Source organism: Topomyia yanbarensis, chromosome 1 (assembly GCF_030247195.1).
Source record: "Topomyia yanbarensis strain Yona2022 chromosome 1, ASM3024719v1, whole genome shotgun sequence".
Lineage (NCBI taxonomy): Eukaryota > Metazoa > Arthropoda > Insecta > Diptera > Culicidae > Topomyia > Topomyia yanbarensis.
In genome coordinates, this window is record NC_080670.1 from 38,165,811 (window position 1) to 38,185,267 (window position 19,457).

A 19,457-nucleotide genomic window follows, 5' to 3' on the forward strand; every position below is an offset into this window, starting at 1 on the left:
AATCGACAAACTTTCGATTTCGTGGTGCACCCTATAGTCTCCTGGCTGAGACGAGTATAGCCTCCGGTTGAAGCTCATAACGAAAACAAAACACACGCGTACGATCAAATTCCAATAAGTCTAAGACACACTTTCCTTCCGAGTGCCGGTGCTCATGGCATAGCTCAGCACACAGTCGGAACCATTATCCCCATCAAACTTTACACACTTTTGAGCTGTGGCACAAGACACTGAGAAAGCGAAAAGCTAGAGCCAATTTGCAACAGCCGCAGCTTCTTCACTTGATGAGGGCCGGTGCGGTTCGACCAAGCCCTTCTTCATGCATCTCTGATCAAGTAGAGTGCGCGGCTGCGAGGTTCGCATTTTACCTTTGAGTGTTTGGATGTTCGTTGCTGATCAGTTAAAATCCGATCGCTACAGGCGCTGTAGGAAGGTACTCTTTCGACCATCTTCCGCTGTGTTCCGGACTAAGTCGGAATAAAGTGCCGGTCAAACCTTGGGAAAGGTAGATGATAGGTAGGACAAAACTCTTCATGCACCATTCCAAGATGGATCGATATGACGCGATAGCAGAATGCTGTCGTGCATCAAAGCAGGCGCCTTCGGATAGAGGAGTGATTGCTGAGATTTCACTTTCTTCGAGCTGCTTTGTGATTGATGGAGGTTCAAGGTCAAGATTGGTATATTACACCCAATTGACTTCGTATTACACCATAGATGATGCGTGGAAGTAGCAGAGAGAAAAAAATCAAGTGGTGTATAAAAGATATTTTGAATAAAACAATGTTTTTATCTAATATCTTCATCTCACATTACTCTAACAAAAAATCCAAATTGCTCTTTGCTAAGCTTCCGACTGCCATTGCAATTAATATTATGACCTTAACAACTGCTGGTAGCATGTTCCAGCAAAATCTTATCCATCGCAGGAACGTGTGTGTCTTTTACACTTCCTAATGAATGGAACCTCAACTGGACGCTTGCTTTCACTTCCAACGGCTAAAAACTACTCATAGATTTGTTTAATTTCTGTCCAGCTGGCTTAAACAATTAATTTTATTTCCCCACAGTCGGAGTAACCTTCACGGCACTAAACGATTTTAGCTGCGCGGACGACAAACCGTGGACCTAATGATCATCCAACAGGATGGCGGTGCCATTGGGTCGAAGTGCTTTTGCTCATCTCAACTGAGCCTGTGGAAGTGTAAATTACCTCGGGAGAATGGCCTGTAATTAAGCGCTCGTTTTTATAACCGAACAAAAAACTTCATTATGTCCAACGAAGAACCATTTCGCTTGGCAGGCGGTTTGAAGCCTCAGTGATTTGTTTGATGCAGTAATTAACACTTTGTTATCGTTTTTTTTTGCTAGCGATGTTACGGAAGATGGACCTTTCACTGAACTGTCGCTTTCCAAGGGTTAATTCGTTGACCCATGAACTGACCGGTACGATAGTTGCCTCTAATCGATTTGTTGGGTAAACGGATGCAACATTTTTCATAAAAGGTATCAATTCTAGTTTCCCAACAAAAGGACGTTGTGTACCGTAACCAAGGGTATCCGCAAAAGTGGTTTGGCGTTACTTAAAGCGCAAGATTGGCTAAATTGTTATTCGGATGTTGTGCTAATAATGGGGATCCCGATACGAATGTTATAACAAAATGCTCTGAGGGCGATATCTGTCGGTGACACTTTTTTTTTATTAAATTCATTTATTTGATATGGAACGTTTGCGTTAGCTTGACGGCACCGTATTCTTTGATTCATATTATTAATTTTTCAAAGCCAGAGGATTTAGATTTTTTCTTAGTAAAACAAACAACGTTAATTCTTGTTATAATTTTCTGTTACTGCGTCAGAAATCCTTTATCTTATTTCGGTATGCGTGGTGGATGAAGGGAATACGGGTGTGATAATTGTCCAAGGGGTGGAGGGGTGATTAAGGGGGGAGGTGTAAAGGCAAGGGAGGGGTGATGCAATACCCAACTGTATATTATACCTTTCATTTACGACTTGGTTTAAGAACATCGGTTCAGTCATCACCGAAAAACCGATGTGACTTTATTTGTGGGATATACCCGAAAGCCGGGACTTCCGGAGCTGTTGCACCCATTTTAATATGTATTACATCATATGGACATCATAATGTTACCAGTTTGTATGGGAATTTGCTGTGTGACAGCACTCTTCAACGCGTAACTCGCGAACCGGAAGTCGGAATTAAATGAAATTCAATGGTAGCCTATGGGAACGTTGTACCTTTCATTTGACATTAAGTTTGTTAAAATCTGTTCGGTCATCTCCGAGTAACCGATGTGCATTTGTTGGTCACATTCAAACATACACACACGCACACACACATACACACACAGTGCAATCACATTGACTTCAGTGCAGATGAAGTGACAACGGCATTAGCAAGAGCGTGCGATGCAACCATGCCCAGAGAAGGTAAACCAAGGTACACTCGCTGCCCAGCCTTCTGGTGGAATTTGGCGATTGACGACCTACGTGCATGCTGCCACCGAGCCCGGAGGAAGATGCAGAGAGCCCGAAAGGTCGCGGAAAGAGATGCTCTAAGACCAGCGAATAAGGCGGCAAGAGCCGCACTTAACAAAGAAATCAAGCTCAGTAAGAAAGCCTGCTTAGAAGAGCTTTATCGCAACGCCAATTCGAACCCGTGGGGCGACGCCTATCGAGTTGCCATGGCGAAGATAAGAGGACCAGCAGTGCCACCGGATAGGTGCCCGGAGAGGATGAGAGCCATCGTAGAAGCACTATTCCCGCAGCATGGACCGACAGCCTGGCCGCCCACGCCATACGGGACGCAGTATGACTGCGAAGAAGAAGCTCGAGTAACCAACGAGGAGCTGATGGTGGTGGCAAAAGCCTTGAGAACCAAAAAGGCCCCGGGGCCAGACAGTATTCCCAACGTGGCTGTGCAAACAGCAATCCTATCGATCCCGGATATGTTGAGGAGTGCGTTGCAAAGGTGCATCGACGATGGTGACTTCCCCGACATCTGGAAGCGACAAAAGCTGGTGCTGTTGCTGAAGCCAGACAAGCCCCCTGGAGATCCTGCGGCATACAGGCCGATATGCCTGTTGGATACAGTCGGCAAAGTGCTGGAAAGAGTAATCCTTGACAGGCTTACAACATACACAGAGGGAGAGAATGGACTATCCAATATGCAGTTCGGTTTCCGGAAAGGTAGATCCACTGTGGACGCCATACGAACGGTGGTGGAAACTATGGAGGCGGCACAGAAGCAAAAGAGAAGAGGAAACCGCTACTGCGGAGTGGTTACACTGGACGTAAAAAATGCCTTCAACAGTGCTAGCTAGGCTGCAATCGCCGATTCGCTGCACAGACTGAAAGTTCTTGAGTACCTCTGTAGGATCCTGAGGAGCTACTTCCAGAACCGGCAACTGATCTACGAAACTGACGCCGGAAAAAGAAATGTAACCGTAAAAGCGGCGTTCCACAGGGTTCCATTCTCGGCCCAACTCTCTGGAATGCTATGTACGACGGAGTGCTGAAGCTGAGCCTCCCCAGGGGCGTGAAGATTGTCGGTTTTGCGGACGACGTGGTGCTCCTAGTGACCGGCGAATCACTTGAGGAAGTGGAAGTACTCGCAACGGAGGCGATAGACGTTGTGGAAGACTGGATGCGCGAGAAGAAGCTGACGATAGCTCACCACAAAACTGAAATGGTTCTAATAAGCAACCGAAAGGCAGTGCAGCAGGCAAGAATTTCGGTCGGAGATTGTATCATCGACTCAAAGCGGGAAGCTAAAGAACTGGGAGTGATGATAGACGACCGGCTAAGCTTTAATAGCCACATCGACCATGCATGCGGGAGGGCCGTAAAAGTGATTTCGGCACTATCTCGGATCATGCCCAACAATTCGGCGATCAGCAGCAGTAAAAAGCGACTACTGGCGAGTGTTTCCACGTCGGTGCTCAGATATGCAGGACCTGCTTGGGTGACGGCACTGCAGACGAAGAGGAACACATCTCGGCTGAACAGCACGTTTAGGCTGATGGTCATGCGGGTGTCTAGCGCGTATCGAACTATCTCGTCAGAGGCAGCCTACGTGATAGGTGGAACGATTCCAATAAACCTCCCACTCGAAGAAGATAGCGAGTGTTATAGGGATCGAGGCACGAGAGGAGTCCGTAAACGAATCCGAGCTGACACCTTAATCAAGTGGCAGCATCAGTGGGATAACGATGTTAACGGTAGATGAACCCATCGACTAATTCCACGCTTGTCGGTCTGGGTGAATAGAGCGCACGGGGAGGTAAACTTCCACATTACGCAGTTCTTGTCTGGTCACGGCTGTTTCAAAAAGTATCTGAACAGGTTCGGCCACGCTAGTTCGCCGTTCTGCATCGCGTGCGGTGATGCAGAGGAGACACCTGAGCATGTGGTCCTCGAATGCCCGCGATTCGAGCACGAGCAAAACGAGATGAGAACCATTGTCGGTGAGGACGTTAACATGAACAATATTCAGCGTTGCAACGAAGCTGGCGAGAGGGGCAACGACCATCAACGTAGCAGTACACGGCTTCAAGCCATCGAAGCTCCGATGAACTGGAAGTTACACTCCAACTGGAATCGCCGGATCGACCATGGTGTAGACTAGGTCTACCGACGGGGACCAGTTGAGTAGTACGCGACGTAGCACCGGGTTCGGGTCGTCGGGGCGCCAGTGAACCGGACGTCAGCCTTCACCGCAATCGCCGGACCGACCTCGACACCCTACCGGGTAGCTCGAGAGTAGGCTAGATCCAACGCCGGGGATTAAACCGAGTAGACCGCGTCGTACAGCTAGCAGTGGGTCGTTGGGACGCCAGTGAACCGGAAGCTACGCTCCACCTGGAACTGCTGGATGGACCTCAGCACCTACTGGGAACTAGATCGAGTAGATCGGGACGAAGCGGGGAGCTAAATGGCTCACGGAAACGAACAACGGTATCGGCGGAAATCTTCCGCTCGGTTTCGAGAGAACCTCTCCCGCCGGGGAATTCTCCGTCGGAGTAGGCTAGATCCACTGTCGGGGACTAGACCGAGTAGTTAGCGAACAAGTAAGGGTGGGAGATGGAGGCCACAGTGAGTTGCGGTGCTAAATGGCATCGTATAGGGAGCCAAAGGGCTCAAGAAATTGTGGTGCTAAAACAAAAGAAGAATCGGTATAGGGAGAGCTTCCTTCGCCGGGGAACTCTCCGTCGGCGTAAGCTAGATTCACCGCCGGGGACTAGACTGAGTAGACCGCGACGAGATACCAGTCGCAGGTCGTCGGGACAGCGTCAGCGAACCGGACGCCCTGCTCCACCGGAATCGTCGAACTGACATCGACACCTGGTTGGTTGGCTCGGTTTCGGGAGAACTTTTCTCGCCGGGGAATTCTCCATCGGAGTAGGCTAGGTCCATCGTCGGGGACTAGACCTAGTAGTTCGCGAATAAGTCTGGTGCTCAACGAGTAAACGGCGCTGAATGGTGCGAGAAGGGAGTGGTGGTGCTAACTGGCACAAGGGAGCCGAAGGGCTCGGTGAATTAGACAGTCTGAAGTTTGCCGCCCAGATTGTCTTCGTAGGGGAGGAGCACTAAGTCTCGACTGAGAGCCAGCTTTCCGACTGCCATGAAGAAATTGCCAGTCTGTGTGGATGGTGGAGAATTGGTGGTGTGTCGAGGAGTGGTGCTGTAACCCTGCGGAGGGAAACGAACTAGTAAGTAGTTGAATTAGAGTGTGTGCTATGCACATAAAAACCCCTCCCCGAAGTAATTCCGTAAGGTAGTGCCGGGGAGGAATCAGGTTCTGGGCAAGAGCAGCCCAAATCCGTTCCCTGAGACATTGGGGTTTTGAACATTTTCCCTCAGGTCTCACGGTTTTCCTGAAATTTTTTTACTGCTCTCTAAAAAAAACACACACACACATACATTTGCCGCATTGGACGAACTGAGTCGAATGGTATAAGAGACTCAGCCCTCTGACCCACGGTTAAAAGGTCGGTTTTCAGAGTGATTGCTTGACCTTTCTATAGGAGAACGGCAAAACTTAGATGTCTTCAATATAATAAGTAATTGATTAAAACAGTTCTACCAAATTTAACTCTTTCTTATTCTAATTTCTAATCATCATCATCATCATCATTATGGTCGAACAATTCGGGTACTCCAAATCATAACCGAATGCTTGTTGGATTTCGAGACTACTCGGCCGCCATTTTCCAGTTATGTTGAACATCCACCGCGCATCTTCCTAAATTGCACGCAGTCAGCTAGTGCGGGGTCTGTCCCGAAATCGATTGCCTCTTCCAGATTCTATGCTGAGTATAACTTGAGTTTGCCTCGCTTCCGGCATTGGCACTACATGTCCAGTTCACTGTGACCCAAAGCGTTTTATCAGCCTTCCAATGTCAGCATGATTGTATATTTGGTCATTCTCCATTTTCTAGAGTGCATGCCAATAGTCTGTTTTCTTCAACGTCCTTGGTTTATGGACGTACAGAGCAACAAGGAGTATCAGTGAATTGAGTAGAGCAAGATGTGTGTAGGCTACGGGACTTTAGTTGAGTACGTAAACAATTGAAAGTACGTAAACAATCTAATATTGTTATCACCTGTCAGTAGCGTTCCAAGATATATTAATTAGTCGACAATCTCGGAAGCTACCATGTATTTAGTCTTGTCAGAGTTTATAGTCAGGCTGTCGCAAACTACATTGTAAAAGGTAAACTTACCGCTTCCACTACTCTGCGATCAACGCCAATTAAGCTAAGATCTCGTGGTGATTCCTCTGCGCATCAGTTCTTTGTATCGCATCTTCGAGTGCTATATTACAGTGTATCCCCTGATTCAATTCATCTAACGTCCCCTAAGCGTGCTATTTTGACGCTTGTTTTATACCCATCCAACGTCATACAAATAAGCTTAATTAATTTTGTCGGCAAACAATGTTGAACCATTGTCTGCCCGAGTTCGTTTCTTTTCACTGAATCGTAGGTCATCTTGAAATCCACAGATGATGAATCCTCAAGTTGTATTCTCAGACTTCATTCACAATTTGTCACAGAATAAACATCATTGATTGTCCTTGTCGAAACCACGCAGACGTAGTCTGCTAAACAGAGCAACTTGTAAATGCGGTATTGAAGATCCTTATGCCTTGATTTTTATTACACTCGTTATGCTATATTTGTCTCATCGGCATAAACAGAACTTCTGCTCGGACGGGACACCACGTTTGATCAGTCGTTCGATTAAAACACAAAGTGTGTTTTAGTTTTTAGGAATTTGCGTCAAGCCGGCGCTAATCTATTCCGACAAAATGTTAGTGTCGGTTTCTGATGAGGCGAAGCCGAAACGCACCCAGGTAACATTACACTCGTGTTTGTGGCCTTTCTTGACGATAAGGCATATGATACTATCCAATCAATCTTCCATACGTATCATACTGCAGTTTCTTTTGTACATCCGGTCACTCCCGATTTTCAGAAATTCGGCCGAAATAACGTCCTTCCCACTGATATTCGTCTAACGCCTGTACATCGACCCTTATCCGCATTCCGTTTATGTCTTCTCTGCTCCATTATCCATTGAATAGTAACTCAAAATACTTCACCAGGTAGTCAGTATTGTACGATCTATCAACCGATTCCCATCATTGACATTTTTTTTTCCAATCAATGTACATGAGGAATACACATGGTCTTGTCTGAGTGGAATACACCCAGGTTTTTTTACGCGGATTTTTACGCGGTTTTTTACGCGGATTTTCCAATTAACGCGGGCTTTTTTACGCGGATTTTCCAATTAACGCGGTTTTTTTTACGCGGATTTTCCAATTAACGCGGTTTTTGCAAAAATATTCTAAGTCCTTTTGAATGCGAAAGACTTGGACTTTTTTCTGAAAAAAAATTTCTAAGTCCTTCTAAATGCGAAGAACTTAGAAGAATTTGGGCAGTTTTTATTTTGTTAATGGCGAAACACGGTTTTTTTCAAAACATATTCTAAGTCCTTTTGAATGCAAAAGACTTAGAAGATTTTCGAAAAGATGGAAGAGAGGGGTCTTGAAGATTCCTTATGGTCGCACCCCAACAATATGGATATTTTCGGAATGGTCTTGAATAGTAGGTTCCAGAAATTGATTTTTGACGCCATTTTGAAATCAAAGATGGCGACTTCCGGTTTAGCGAAATTCGCTATAACTCAATCAATATGGGTATTTTAGGAATGGACTTGAAGAGTAGGCGCCAGAAATTGATTTTTGACGCCATATTGAAATCAAAGATGGCGACTTCTGGTTTAGTGAAATTCGCCATAACCCAATCAATATGGGTATTTTCGGAATGGTCTTGAAGAGTAGTCGCCAGTAGTTGATTTTTGACGCCATTTCGAAATCAAAGATGGCGACTTCCGGTTTAGCGAAATTCGCTATAACCCAATCAATATCGTGTAAATTTACGCCTCCTGACCCTGACATATACGAGCATCAAAAATGTCTTAGTTTTACGTTTGATTGTAATTTTACACGACGTTTAATATCGTAAATCACGTAATTGTACTCCACATATAGCGTTTGTTCTAAATGGTTGTAAGTGCAATTTTTTGCTATTGCGCATGTAAAGTATATGTTTCATGTAAAATTAAACGGAACACGGCTATGTTCCGTCATTTCGTGAATTACAGTTTGTTAAATTGAGTCATGTTTGCAATTACGTCACCGATAAAATTCATATTTTTATGGTGATAGTTCAAACCTTTTTTTCCCTTTTGGGAGAATATTTTGCATAGATCTAGATAAGTTTAAACTGGTTCTAGCTCTTAGCAAAAGCTACCTAGCAAAAGGTTTCTCAAGGGCCATTCGCCTTTTTTTTTGAAAAATAATGTACAATTACCAATTCATGAAAGATAAGCAAATAAACGAATATTATTGATTCTGGACGCACTGCTTTCCGCTCCTCGTGTTATTTTTCTTGCTCACTGATGAGCAATGGTTAAAATCACCCTTTGCCACTTGCTGATCGTCTGCCTTCTCCGTCGTTCGTGTTTGCGTCCATGTCGTCGAGCTAGAGCTCTGATTATTGCTGTTGAATGTTCGGTGTGCTTTGTGTTTTCGAGTGACTTTTGTATAGACATTTTAATTAAAAAATGAGAATGATTTCAATACCTTTCTGTAATTAAAGTAAAGAGCGTAATTTTTCTCTCCAAGAGAATTGCTCTCTGGACTCCCTGGAAATGCGTGGCATGTTTCTTGTCGCTCGGGTGCTGTCAGTTCAATTGAAGATGGCGTCGAAACAGCAAGAACTCCGCGAGCGTGTTGTACGATTTTACGAAACGCATGGTCATCGTGGAAAAAAATTTTACGGTAGACCACTTTCGAGACGAAAACGTGCCCGTGAGTACAGTTTACCGGATACTGGTATCCCTGAGTGTGGAGCGAAAGTCCGGTAGCGGCCGCCCGACTCAGATAATGGCGAAGAAGAAGAAGAAGAAGAAGAAGAAGAAGAAGAAGAAGAAGAAGAAGCGTTGCAAGAAGCTGTTCGACAACAAGGACGGAACGAGTTTTTGTGGCGCCGATCGAAAAAATCACTGCCAGGAGGAGTGTCTCGAAAAAATTCTGTCGTTGTTAAAGGAGCATCATGTGGATGGAAAGTACGTCTTCTGACCGGACAAGGCGTCTTTAAAAATCTAGTGAACAAAAATAATTGGCGGGCCAAGGATACGAAGCAGTTGACCACTGGGATCCGGAATTGTATACGGATGATGGAGGCGTCTTCAAAAATCTAGTGCAAGGAGTTTTTATTCTCAGGTGATACGATCCTCAAAAACATCGATCAGCCATGTTGGTTTTATAAACGACAGCTAACAACATTGTTTACTATTTCTCTCCATATGTTTGCTTAGATTTCAGGCGATAAACAAAATTTTTCGCTGTCATTTTTCTTCCCCGCAGTATGCTGCACACTAGGGTGGGACAAAAATTAGATTTCAGCTCCGAGCAACTTTTTAGTTACTATTTGGGTCCTAGAACAACTGTGCAAATTCTTAGCTCGATCGATGAAACTATATTTTTGCGCCCACTGTTTAAAGTTTACATGGGATTTTGTATGGGAAAATTAACTTTTACAAATTAATTCCTCCAGGAGTAGCCCATTACTTCCTAAAAATAAATCGTTACATGGCTTTTATAGGAAATTTAACTAAGAAACAAAGTCTCGAAAACCACGAAACGATCTGACGCTTGAGAAAAAAGTTATTAAGCTGAAACCGATTGATGCTCTGACGATTGATAAAATATTCATTTTTTCTAGCACCACTGCTGTTGGTTGTCCAATTATACGCAATTTTGTTTTAATCCTCTCTTAATATGTCTAGATCGTTTATCTATACTATTTGGACACTTCGCAAGGTTTTGAGGGATAAATTGAGGCTTCTTTTGTACATAATAAGAGAAAGTTAAATTTTTTGTGCATAATTAGAACGTCAAAAGCAGTGATGCTATGAAAAGTAAAATTTTCATCAATCTTCAGGGCATCCATCGGTTTTTGCCTAATAACTTTTTTCACAATCATCAGATCAGATCAGATAGTGCACACTTACCTCACTCCTCACCTAGTTACTGCCAAAGACGAATCGCCTTATAACTCTAAGCACCTTGATCTAGTGTACAAAAATAATTGGCGGGCCAAGGATACGAAGCAGTTGACCACTAGGATCCGGAATTGTATACGGAAGATGGAAGTCTTCTTGTCTCGTATGTTGTAGTTGTATGTGTGACACTTCTGTGAGCACAAGTTCCATATTCTGATTCATCAACTGTTCCTCCTTGCTCACTGCAGGTCTAAGATGGGTCTGCGAAAAGTCAATCGTGATTGCGTTCTCCCATAATGAGCGAAATTTATAATTGTGGTTTCACTGATTTCACTCGCACTTGGAAGCAACGGAACTTTGCTGTGTCTATATATATATAGGGTGACCATATCAGGCGAGTAAAAAACCAGGACAGTCAAAAGGGGACTCCCTTTAGTTTCCTCTCTCGAACGTGCATGGTGAAATATTTCCCAGATTTTCGGCACTCATTCGGGCCGAGCTATGTGAGAATATTTTTCGTGAGATTTCAATGACCGAGCACTTCTTTACACACATGCGTTTATTGCTAAACCACAAACAGCAAACGTTTCAAGCTGTTGTTGGAGCAATTTGCAATCCCTCAATTGATCAGCTTTCGAGACCGAATATTTTGAGATCTTCTACGAGGACTGGTTAGGAGTTTTCAGCGCTGAATGCACATAATTGATGAAAAGCAGAAACATCAATGATCCCAGGTAGCTTCCCTCAGCTATTCCTGATGTCGAAGTAAATATAGGGTTCTGTAAATCTTCAATGACAACCATTATCGATTTAAGCTGAGATGAAACTCTTTCAGCTCTTTATTGTTTCATTAAGATCAATGTTATAATATTTATTTTCATTTATTTAGTTCAACATCAATTTCATGATTACACTGAATCAACAATTTGCCTCCACAATACTCGATTTGTAGTTGCAGCTCTCCAACGTCGGTTACGCCCACCACTCGCCAAATCACGTTCCACCTGGTCCGTCCATCGTGCTCTCTGCGCTCCTCGCCTTCGTGTACCAACCGGATCATTAGCGAACACCATCTTTGCAGGATTGTTGTCCGGCATTCTTGCAACATGCCCTGCTCATCGTATCCTTCCAGCTTTGGCCACCTTTTGGATACTGGGTTCGCCATAGAGTGCAGCGAGCTCGTGGTTCATCTTTCGCTGCCACACACCGTTCTCCTGCACACCGCCGAAGATCGTCCTTAGCACCCGTCGCTTGAAAACTCCTAGCGCTTGCAGGTCCTCCTAGAGCATGGTCCAAGTCTCGTGCCCGTAGAGAACCACCGGTCTTATAAGCGTTTTGTACATGGTGCATTTGGTGCGGAGGTGAATCTTTCTTGACCACAATTACTTCTGGAGCCCATAGTAGGCCCGACTTCCACTGGGCTCACGTTATTGTCAGTCGTTAATAAGGATCCTAGGTAGACAAAATCCTCCACTACCTCGGAGGTATCCCCGTCGATCGTAACGCTGTTTCCTAGCCGGATCCTGTCGTTTTCGGTTTCGCCTACCAGCATATACTTTGTTTTGGAGGCATTTACCACCAGTCCGGCCTTCGCTGCTTCGCATTTCAGACGGGTGTACAGGTCTGCCACCGTTCCAAAAGTTCGGGCGATAATATCCATGTCATCCGCGAAACATACAAATTGGCCGGATTTGGTGAAGATCGTGCCCCGGCTGTTGAGCCCGGCTCGTCGCATCACACCTTCCAGAGCGATGTTGAATAGTAGACACGAGAGTCCATCACCTTGTCTCAGTCCCCGTCCTGTTTTGTACACCGTCCATCGTTGATTTGATCAGTCGAGTCAGCTTCCCCGGAAAGCTGTTGTCGTCTATGATTTTCAATAGCTCTACACGGTCGATACTGTCGCATGCCGCCTTGAAGTCGATGACCAGGTGATGCGTTGGGACCTGGTATTCACGGCATCTCGGGAGGATTTGCTGTACGGTGAAAGTCTGGTCCGTTATCGACCGGCCATCGATGAAGCCGGCTTGATAACTTCCCACGAACTCATTTACTTTAGGTGATAGACGACGGAAGATGATCTAAGATAGCACTTCGTAGGCGGCATTCAAAATGGTGATCACTCGGAAGTTCTCACACTCCAAATGGTCGCCTTTCTTGTGAATGGGGCAGATCACATAATAAGAACATGTGTAGTGCGAAAATGCTTACCTATATCTAGTAATCAAAACAATCCACAAATCTGATTCTACATACATTTTATTACTGTTTCTCCCTTCCCCGCTTCGCTTCTTTTCCTTTTCTCCTTCCTGAACGCTACTTACTAGGCCTAATCAGCCATCTCTTCCTTACACTTGCTTACTAGTTGTGCCCTCGGGTTTTGCACTTTCCGCACACCCCGTCGGCCGGGTCGGGTCGTCGCGCCTCACAGAACTTAATCGCTCCCGCACAAGAATCAGCTTCCAAGCAACGAATTAGCTTCCAGAACAAAGATTCAGTTTCCAGAATAAGGCCCTCTGCATAGGCCCTTTTTGCAGCACTACGACTCGCCTAACCGACTGTTCGGTGTTACTGTCTTCCAGTGGGTAACCCTCCCTGGAACGCGGAGTCGTTTCCGAGCACTTCCGTCATTTAGCGCAAATCTTTCGGTTTTTCCGATGCAGATCTTTTCCCTCCACACCACAATATTTTTGCTGATCAACTACGTGTTTTGTGCCTCACAAATGCCTACGCTTCCTTTAGGGTAATGCGACTAGTTCCACGTACTCCACACTCTGGTCGAATCGCTTTAATCCGAAGGTATAGTCGTCAAAGGTATCGGAGTCAAAAGATTCATTCGGCGCGACAGTCGGTTTTTTATTAGCGGACGAAACCCTCACGGCACACTTTTTTCTTCCAGGTGACGATCTTATAGCCGACCACTCGTGTCGATTCACTCCACTACGAATGAAATTTTCAGTCTGAGCGGAAGGACGGTTGACAGCTGCTTTGCTTGCAGCAAATTTGTTGCTCGGCGCTGTGATCAAGCAAGTGTGTGACAAAACTTAACGAAGGGGGTGTTCGAATAGTGCATTTAATAAATGCTAACGACAACTGAACTAATTCGCGTACTAAAACACAATTCTAACGTAACACATGATTAGTTACCAACTAGAAACTAAACTAAATAACTAAAATAAGGTACTTACAATATTTAAAACTAAATCTATTTGTCTATTTGTGATAACATTTAAAACGTGAACATGGCGAAATGCAAATAAAGAGAAACATAGCTGGTAGAATTATCGTAGAATTCTAACAGCGCTATTTTGAAAATATTGGCACGTACGAAATTTTCACGGACTTCAGCCGGCTGCAAGATTTTGTACCAAGCGCACTACAGTTTATTCATATGTCTCGTTCTTATGAATGTCTAATAGTTTCTCTTCACAATGCTCATGTAAAAAAGGAAGTTGAAAAGAATAATAACGAGGCACTATTGAAAGATTAAAAAGTGATACCGCATAGCACAATTGGGAAATTCGTGGCTTTGTTTCTCGTTTTCTGCTTGAGAGTTAATTTACGTTGCAGTTATGGTTGTGGTGTGGTTGTGGAGAAAAACCAGGACAAATCAAGCGTTTTCCTCGACATCCCAGGACACCAGGACAGCAAGCTTAAAACCAGGACATGTCCTGGGAAACCAGGACGTATGGTCACCCTACTATATATATTACAAGTATGTACAGTACACGCTTGAGCGGCGCGGGTTGTACTGACTGACTGACACTCATTAATTACCCACTCGAAATTTTGGACATCTTCATAAATTTGAAATCTGCCACGTATGTATCTCGGGCACGCATTTGAAAATATCGATGCACAACTTCATTTACACAAACACACTGCAAGTGATCTATTTTTATTTATTAACAGATTAAGGCCGAAGTGGCCTGTGCCGTATACAAAAGATTCCTCCATTCCACTCGGTCCATGGCCGCGCGTCGCCAGCCACGCAGTCCGCAAATCGTCTTCCACCTGGTCGATCCATCGTGCTTCTTGTACCGGTCGGATTGCAATTGAGAACCGTTTTCACCGGGCTATTGTCCGACATTCTGGCTACGTGCCCGGCCCACCGTAGTCGTCCGATTTTCGCGGTATGACAGATGGGCGGCTCCCCCAACAGCTGATGCAACTCATGGTTCATTCGCCGTCTCCATGTGCCGTCTTCCATCTGCTCTCCACCGTAGATGGTACGCAGCACTTTCCGTTCGAAGACACCAAGTGCGCGTTGGTCCTCCACGAGCATGGTCCAGGTCTCGTGCCCGTAGAGAACTACCGGTCTAATCAGCGTCTTGTAGATGGTCAACTTCGTACGACGGCGAACTCTGTTCGACCGAAGTGTCTTGCGGAGGCCAAAGTAAGCACGATTTCCTGCCACGATGCGTCTACGAATCTCTCTGCTGGTATCATTGTCGGCGGTCACCAGTGAGCCCAAGTACACGAACTCTTCAACCACCTCGATTTCATCGCCACCGATGCAAACTCGAAGCGGGCGGTTCTCATTCACTTCTCGTGAACCTCTTCCTATCATGTACTTTGTCTTCGACGAATTGATGGCAAGTCCGACGCGCTTGGCTTCTCTTTTCAGTCTGATGTAGGCTTCCTCCATCTTCTCAAAGTTTCGTGCAATAATATCAACGTCATCGGCGAAGCCAAGTAGCTGAACCGACTTTGTGAAAATCGTACCACTCGTGTCGATCCCTGCTCTTCTTATTACACCTTCCAGCGCGATGTTGAATAACAGGCACGAGAGACCATCACCTTGCCGTAACCCTCTGCGTGATTCGAAGGGACTCGAGAGCGTCCCTGAGACACGTACTACGCACATCACCCGATCCATCGTCGCCTTCACTAATCGCGTCAGTTTGTCCGGGAATCCGTACTCGTGCATAATCTGCCATAGCTGATCTCGATCGATAGTGTCGTATGCGGCTTTGAAGTCGATGAACAAATGATGTGTGGGCACATTGTACTCGCGGCATTTCTGCAGTACTTGACGAAGAGCGAACACCTGGTACGTGGTAGATCGTTCGCTCATGAAACCCGCCTGGTACTGCCCCACGAACTCTCTTGCAATTGGTGATAGTCGACGGCATAGTATTTGGGAGAGTACCTTGTAGGCGGCGTTCAGCAGGGTGATTGCTCGGTAATTACAGCAATCCACTCCTCCGGTAAAATCTCCTCCCAAATCTTGGTAATCACCCAGTGCAGCGCTTTAGCCAGTGGCTCGCCACCGTGTTTTAGTAGCTCGCTTGGTATTTGGTCAACCCCAGCGGCTTTATTATTTTTGAGCCGGCTAATCTCCTCCTGGATTTCTTGGAGATCCGGAGCCGGTAGTGTAATGTCTTCCGCGCGTGCTCCCAGGTGCGTTGCCGTGCCATCCTCGTCGTCTGCTGCATCGCCGTTCAGGTGTTCTTCGTAGTGCTGCCGCCACCTCTGGATCACCTCACACTGGTCCGTGAGAAGATTCCCGTTTGTATCTCTGCACATGTCGGCCTGTGGTACGTGGCCCATGCGCGAGCGGTTCAACTTCTCGTAGAATTCGCGATCTCGGTCTTCCTGCTGGCGCTTTTTGGTCCGGAAAACCGAGTTCTGCCTGTTCCGTGCCTGTTTATATCGCGCCTCGTTCGCCCTCGTGCGGTTTTGCAGCATTCTCGCCCATGCTGCATTCTTCTCTTCGACTAACTGCTCGCATTCGCCGTCCTACCAGTCGCTTCTTCGGTCCGGGTCCACCGTACCTAGTGCAGTGGCTGCGGTGCTACCTATGGCGGATCGGATATCTCTCCAGCCATCTTCAAGGGCAACTGCGCCTAGCTGCTCTTCCGTTGGTAGTGCCACTTCCAACTGCTGCGCGTATTCTTGAGCCACTCTGCCATCTTGTAGCCGCTCGATGTTTAGCCGCGGCGTACGGCTTCGACGAGAGCTATGCACTGTCGGAAGTTTTGAGCGCAAGCATACTGCAACCAGGTGGTGGTCCGAATCTATATTCGCACTGCGATAAGTGCGGACGTTTGTGATGTCCGAGAAGAATCTACCGTCGATTAGAACGTGGTCGATTTGATTTTTTGTTACTTGGTCCGGTGATCTCCAGGTGACTTTGTGGATATCTTTGCGAGGGAAGAAGGTGCTTCGGATTACCATTCCACGGGAGGCTGCGAAGTTCACACATCGTTGGCCGTTGTCTTTTGATACGGAATGCAGGCTGTTAGGCCCGATCACCGGTCTGTACATTGCCTCCCTTCCTACCTGTGCGTTCATGTCGCCGATGACAATTTTCACGTCTCGCAGAGGGCAACCGTCGTATGTCTGCTCCAGCTGCAAGTGATATAATGTAAATGTAATGCAAGCGTGTGTATTGCGAAAATTAGACAAATCCCTGTTCTATTACCCTCACCCTATGCTTACTACCCACTCGTGCTAAAAGTGTAACGCCGGCTCTGAATATATTGCTAAATGTTATTTTAAGAAGCATTCAGCGTAGAATGACAGACAGCACCATCTACGAAGACTGTAGAGGTATATGTGTTCTCGACCCATATGTCGAAAAGATCAAAACCGACCATTTTGTAGAAGAAAGTTTATTTTGAAACGTCTGTGTCAAAAAATATAACTGATCTTGGTAAAAGTCAAAGCTGTCAAAATAATGCATAATTCACTAACATTTTTTGCGAAATACATCAAACCTCCAAGGTACATACTCAGAACGCTAGAACGTTTTTTTTCCAATCTTGTGATTACTTCAAAACTAAGGGTTATTTTGATAACAAAATAGAAAGAATTTTGAGACCAATGGTGTTCTGAAATACTTGAACGTTTAGAAACGCAAGAGTTCTGGCATATTTAGAACATTCGAACAAACAAGTTTTTATTCCATTTGGACGTATGTTGTAGTTGTATGTGGTACAGACACAATATCAGCTCTAGAAAGCATCACTTACCATTTGTTCCTCCGCCGTCATTGTCAAACCGGCCGGGGCGGACACGTACGAGGCTGCAATCGAAGTGGCCGCTCCGGTCGGAGTTCGCTTGGAGGCAAACGACGAGAAGCCTGACGATGGTGGTCCATATACCGGTTTCGGGCCAGAAATTCTGTGTAGTCCGATATCGATGAGTAGGAAGTCGCAGAAACGGAGAAAAAAACACTTGATTACTATTTGCGAAGATAAATCCGGGGGAAATTCAATATCGGATAGTGTACGCCAGCGCGATGAAAGCTACTTCCGATGTTTGCTCGAGTAGAAACTGTAACACAGACAAACAAGCGTGGAGTAGTTTCCAGGTTGGTAAAAACATCCTGAAAAAAAATTCCAATTAATTGTCGAACACACGATGCAACAACGATGATCACCCAACGATCGGGAGTAGCTTTCTTCGCTGGCTTGGTTGGGAATCGGGTCATAATGTAGTAATTATAGTTAGGATTGGACCAAAGCAGAAAACAGCTCCGCGCCCAATGCACGGTGGTCAGCATGTTGTATAGGAAATGGATACGCACTCGCCTACGAAGGGTGAACCATCACCGTGGTTTATGATGATGTTTATGTTTTACGCATAAACCGATTTAATTGCACACACATTCACGCACGCACACACACAGTTTGATGGTTTTAGTTCCAAATTGGTGATTTTAGTGCAAAATTGTTAGTGAAAGCTTTATCTTCCGGGTCAGGCGACCAGCAGAAGTAAGTTTGCTCTTCCGTTAGGTGTTGGTTAGTCTTGAATTCAGGCGGTTAGTGGCACAAGAAAGATGCTTTTTTCCGGTGTCTGCATCCACGTCTCCACCGAGGAGAACGAGTGAGTGCAAGGTGGTGTGGGCGGGGGTGGTATATTCCGTGTCAAACTAAGCGGGGGTGCCACTGCCTCGGGGATTGGTGATGGTGGTGGTGGTGGTGATCCAAACACTCTGGGGCAATTTGTTGTATTGATTTTTGTTGCATCCGTAGCAGTACAAACCTACCTTGGCTGATGATGCGTGAGGGGATTTACATTGCTGCTTTTACTGTAACTACTACCGTAGAGTGGTGAAGAGAATGATGATGATGGTAGTGGTGGTGGTGGTGGTGGTTGTGGTTGTGCTGTTGTTGAACCAGTGCCCAAACCCCATGCATTGATATCATTCAAGTCCTCGTACTTTGGTTTGAATGAGGTGTCTACGTAAGAGTTTCTATCGCTAATGAACCTGCGTTTTAAAGGAGGCGATTGATAGTTTGGTTTTACACTTGTGGTTTTTTTTGTATTGGTATAGTTTTGGTGCTTCCGAGGTAGTTGTTTTTTTATTTACTGTAACAGTACGAGATTCGAAGCTTTGACTTAAGAACTATACATTGAACTAGTCAGAGTTAGATCACATTTATATAGGAAAATAATGGCTAGTGGTTTTTGTGTTTTGATACAAATTGGCTTGCTTTTCGTTCTGTTTCTTTCTTATGGCGTCGTGTAACTCATTTCACTTCAAAATTGTTATCGAACCAAATCGAACTATAAATAGAGAATCGAAAAAGAACAATAATATAAATAATTTGGAATGTTTTGTGACTTATCTCGGAACAAAGAGCATGCAATTAATAACTACTTTCAGGATACAAAAACGATAGAAGTGTAGGTAGGTACATATTAATTCCTTCGACGGTAAAGACGAATGGTTTTGGTCAGACGTATGAAGATGAGCTTTTTTCAATGGAAATGGTTCGATTATGGTCAAGCATATGAATTAGACACGTTTAGCGTTATAAAGGACGAACACGAAATTATTGCGACACATTCAACAGGGCATAACTTTTTTACCATTGGGAAAAATCAACCAAATTTTGCACACTTTC

The 19,457-nt window shown here is 45.2% G+C and overlaps 1 protein-coding gene across 1 annotated transcript in view; it reads right to left on the minus strand.

Moving 5' to 3' along the window:
* The window catches only part of LOC131694957 (uncharacterized), a 108,548-nt gene that overhangs the window by 23,045 nt on the left and 66,046 nt on the right, over positions 1-19,457 (minus strand). The window contains exons 6-7 of the mRNA XM_058983503.1: positions 18,596-18,817; positions 17,577-17,727 (exon numbers count right to left, since the gene is read on the minus strand). Coding sequence (XP_058839486.1) covers positions 17,577-17,727; positions 18,596-18,817 — 373 coding nt within the window. The remainder of the gene's footprint in view (positions 1-17,576; positions 17,728-18,595; positions 18,818-19,457) is intronic.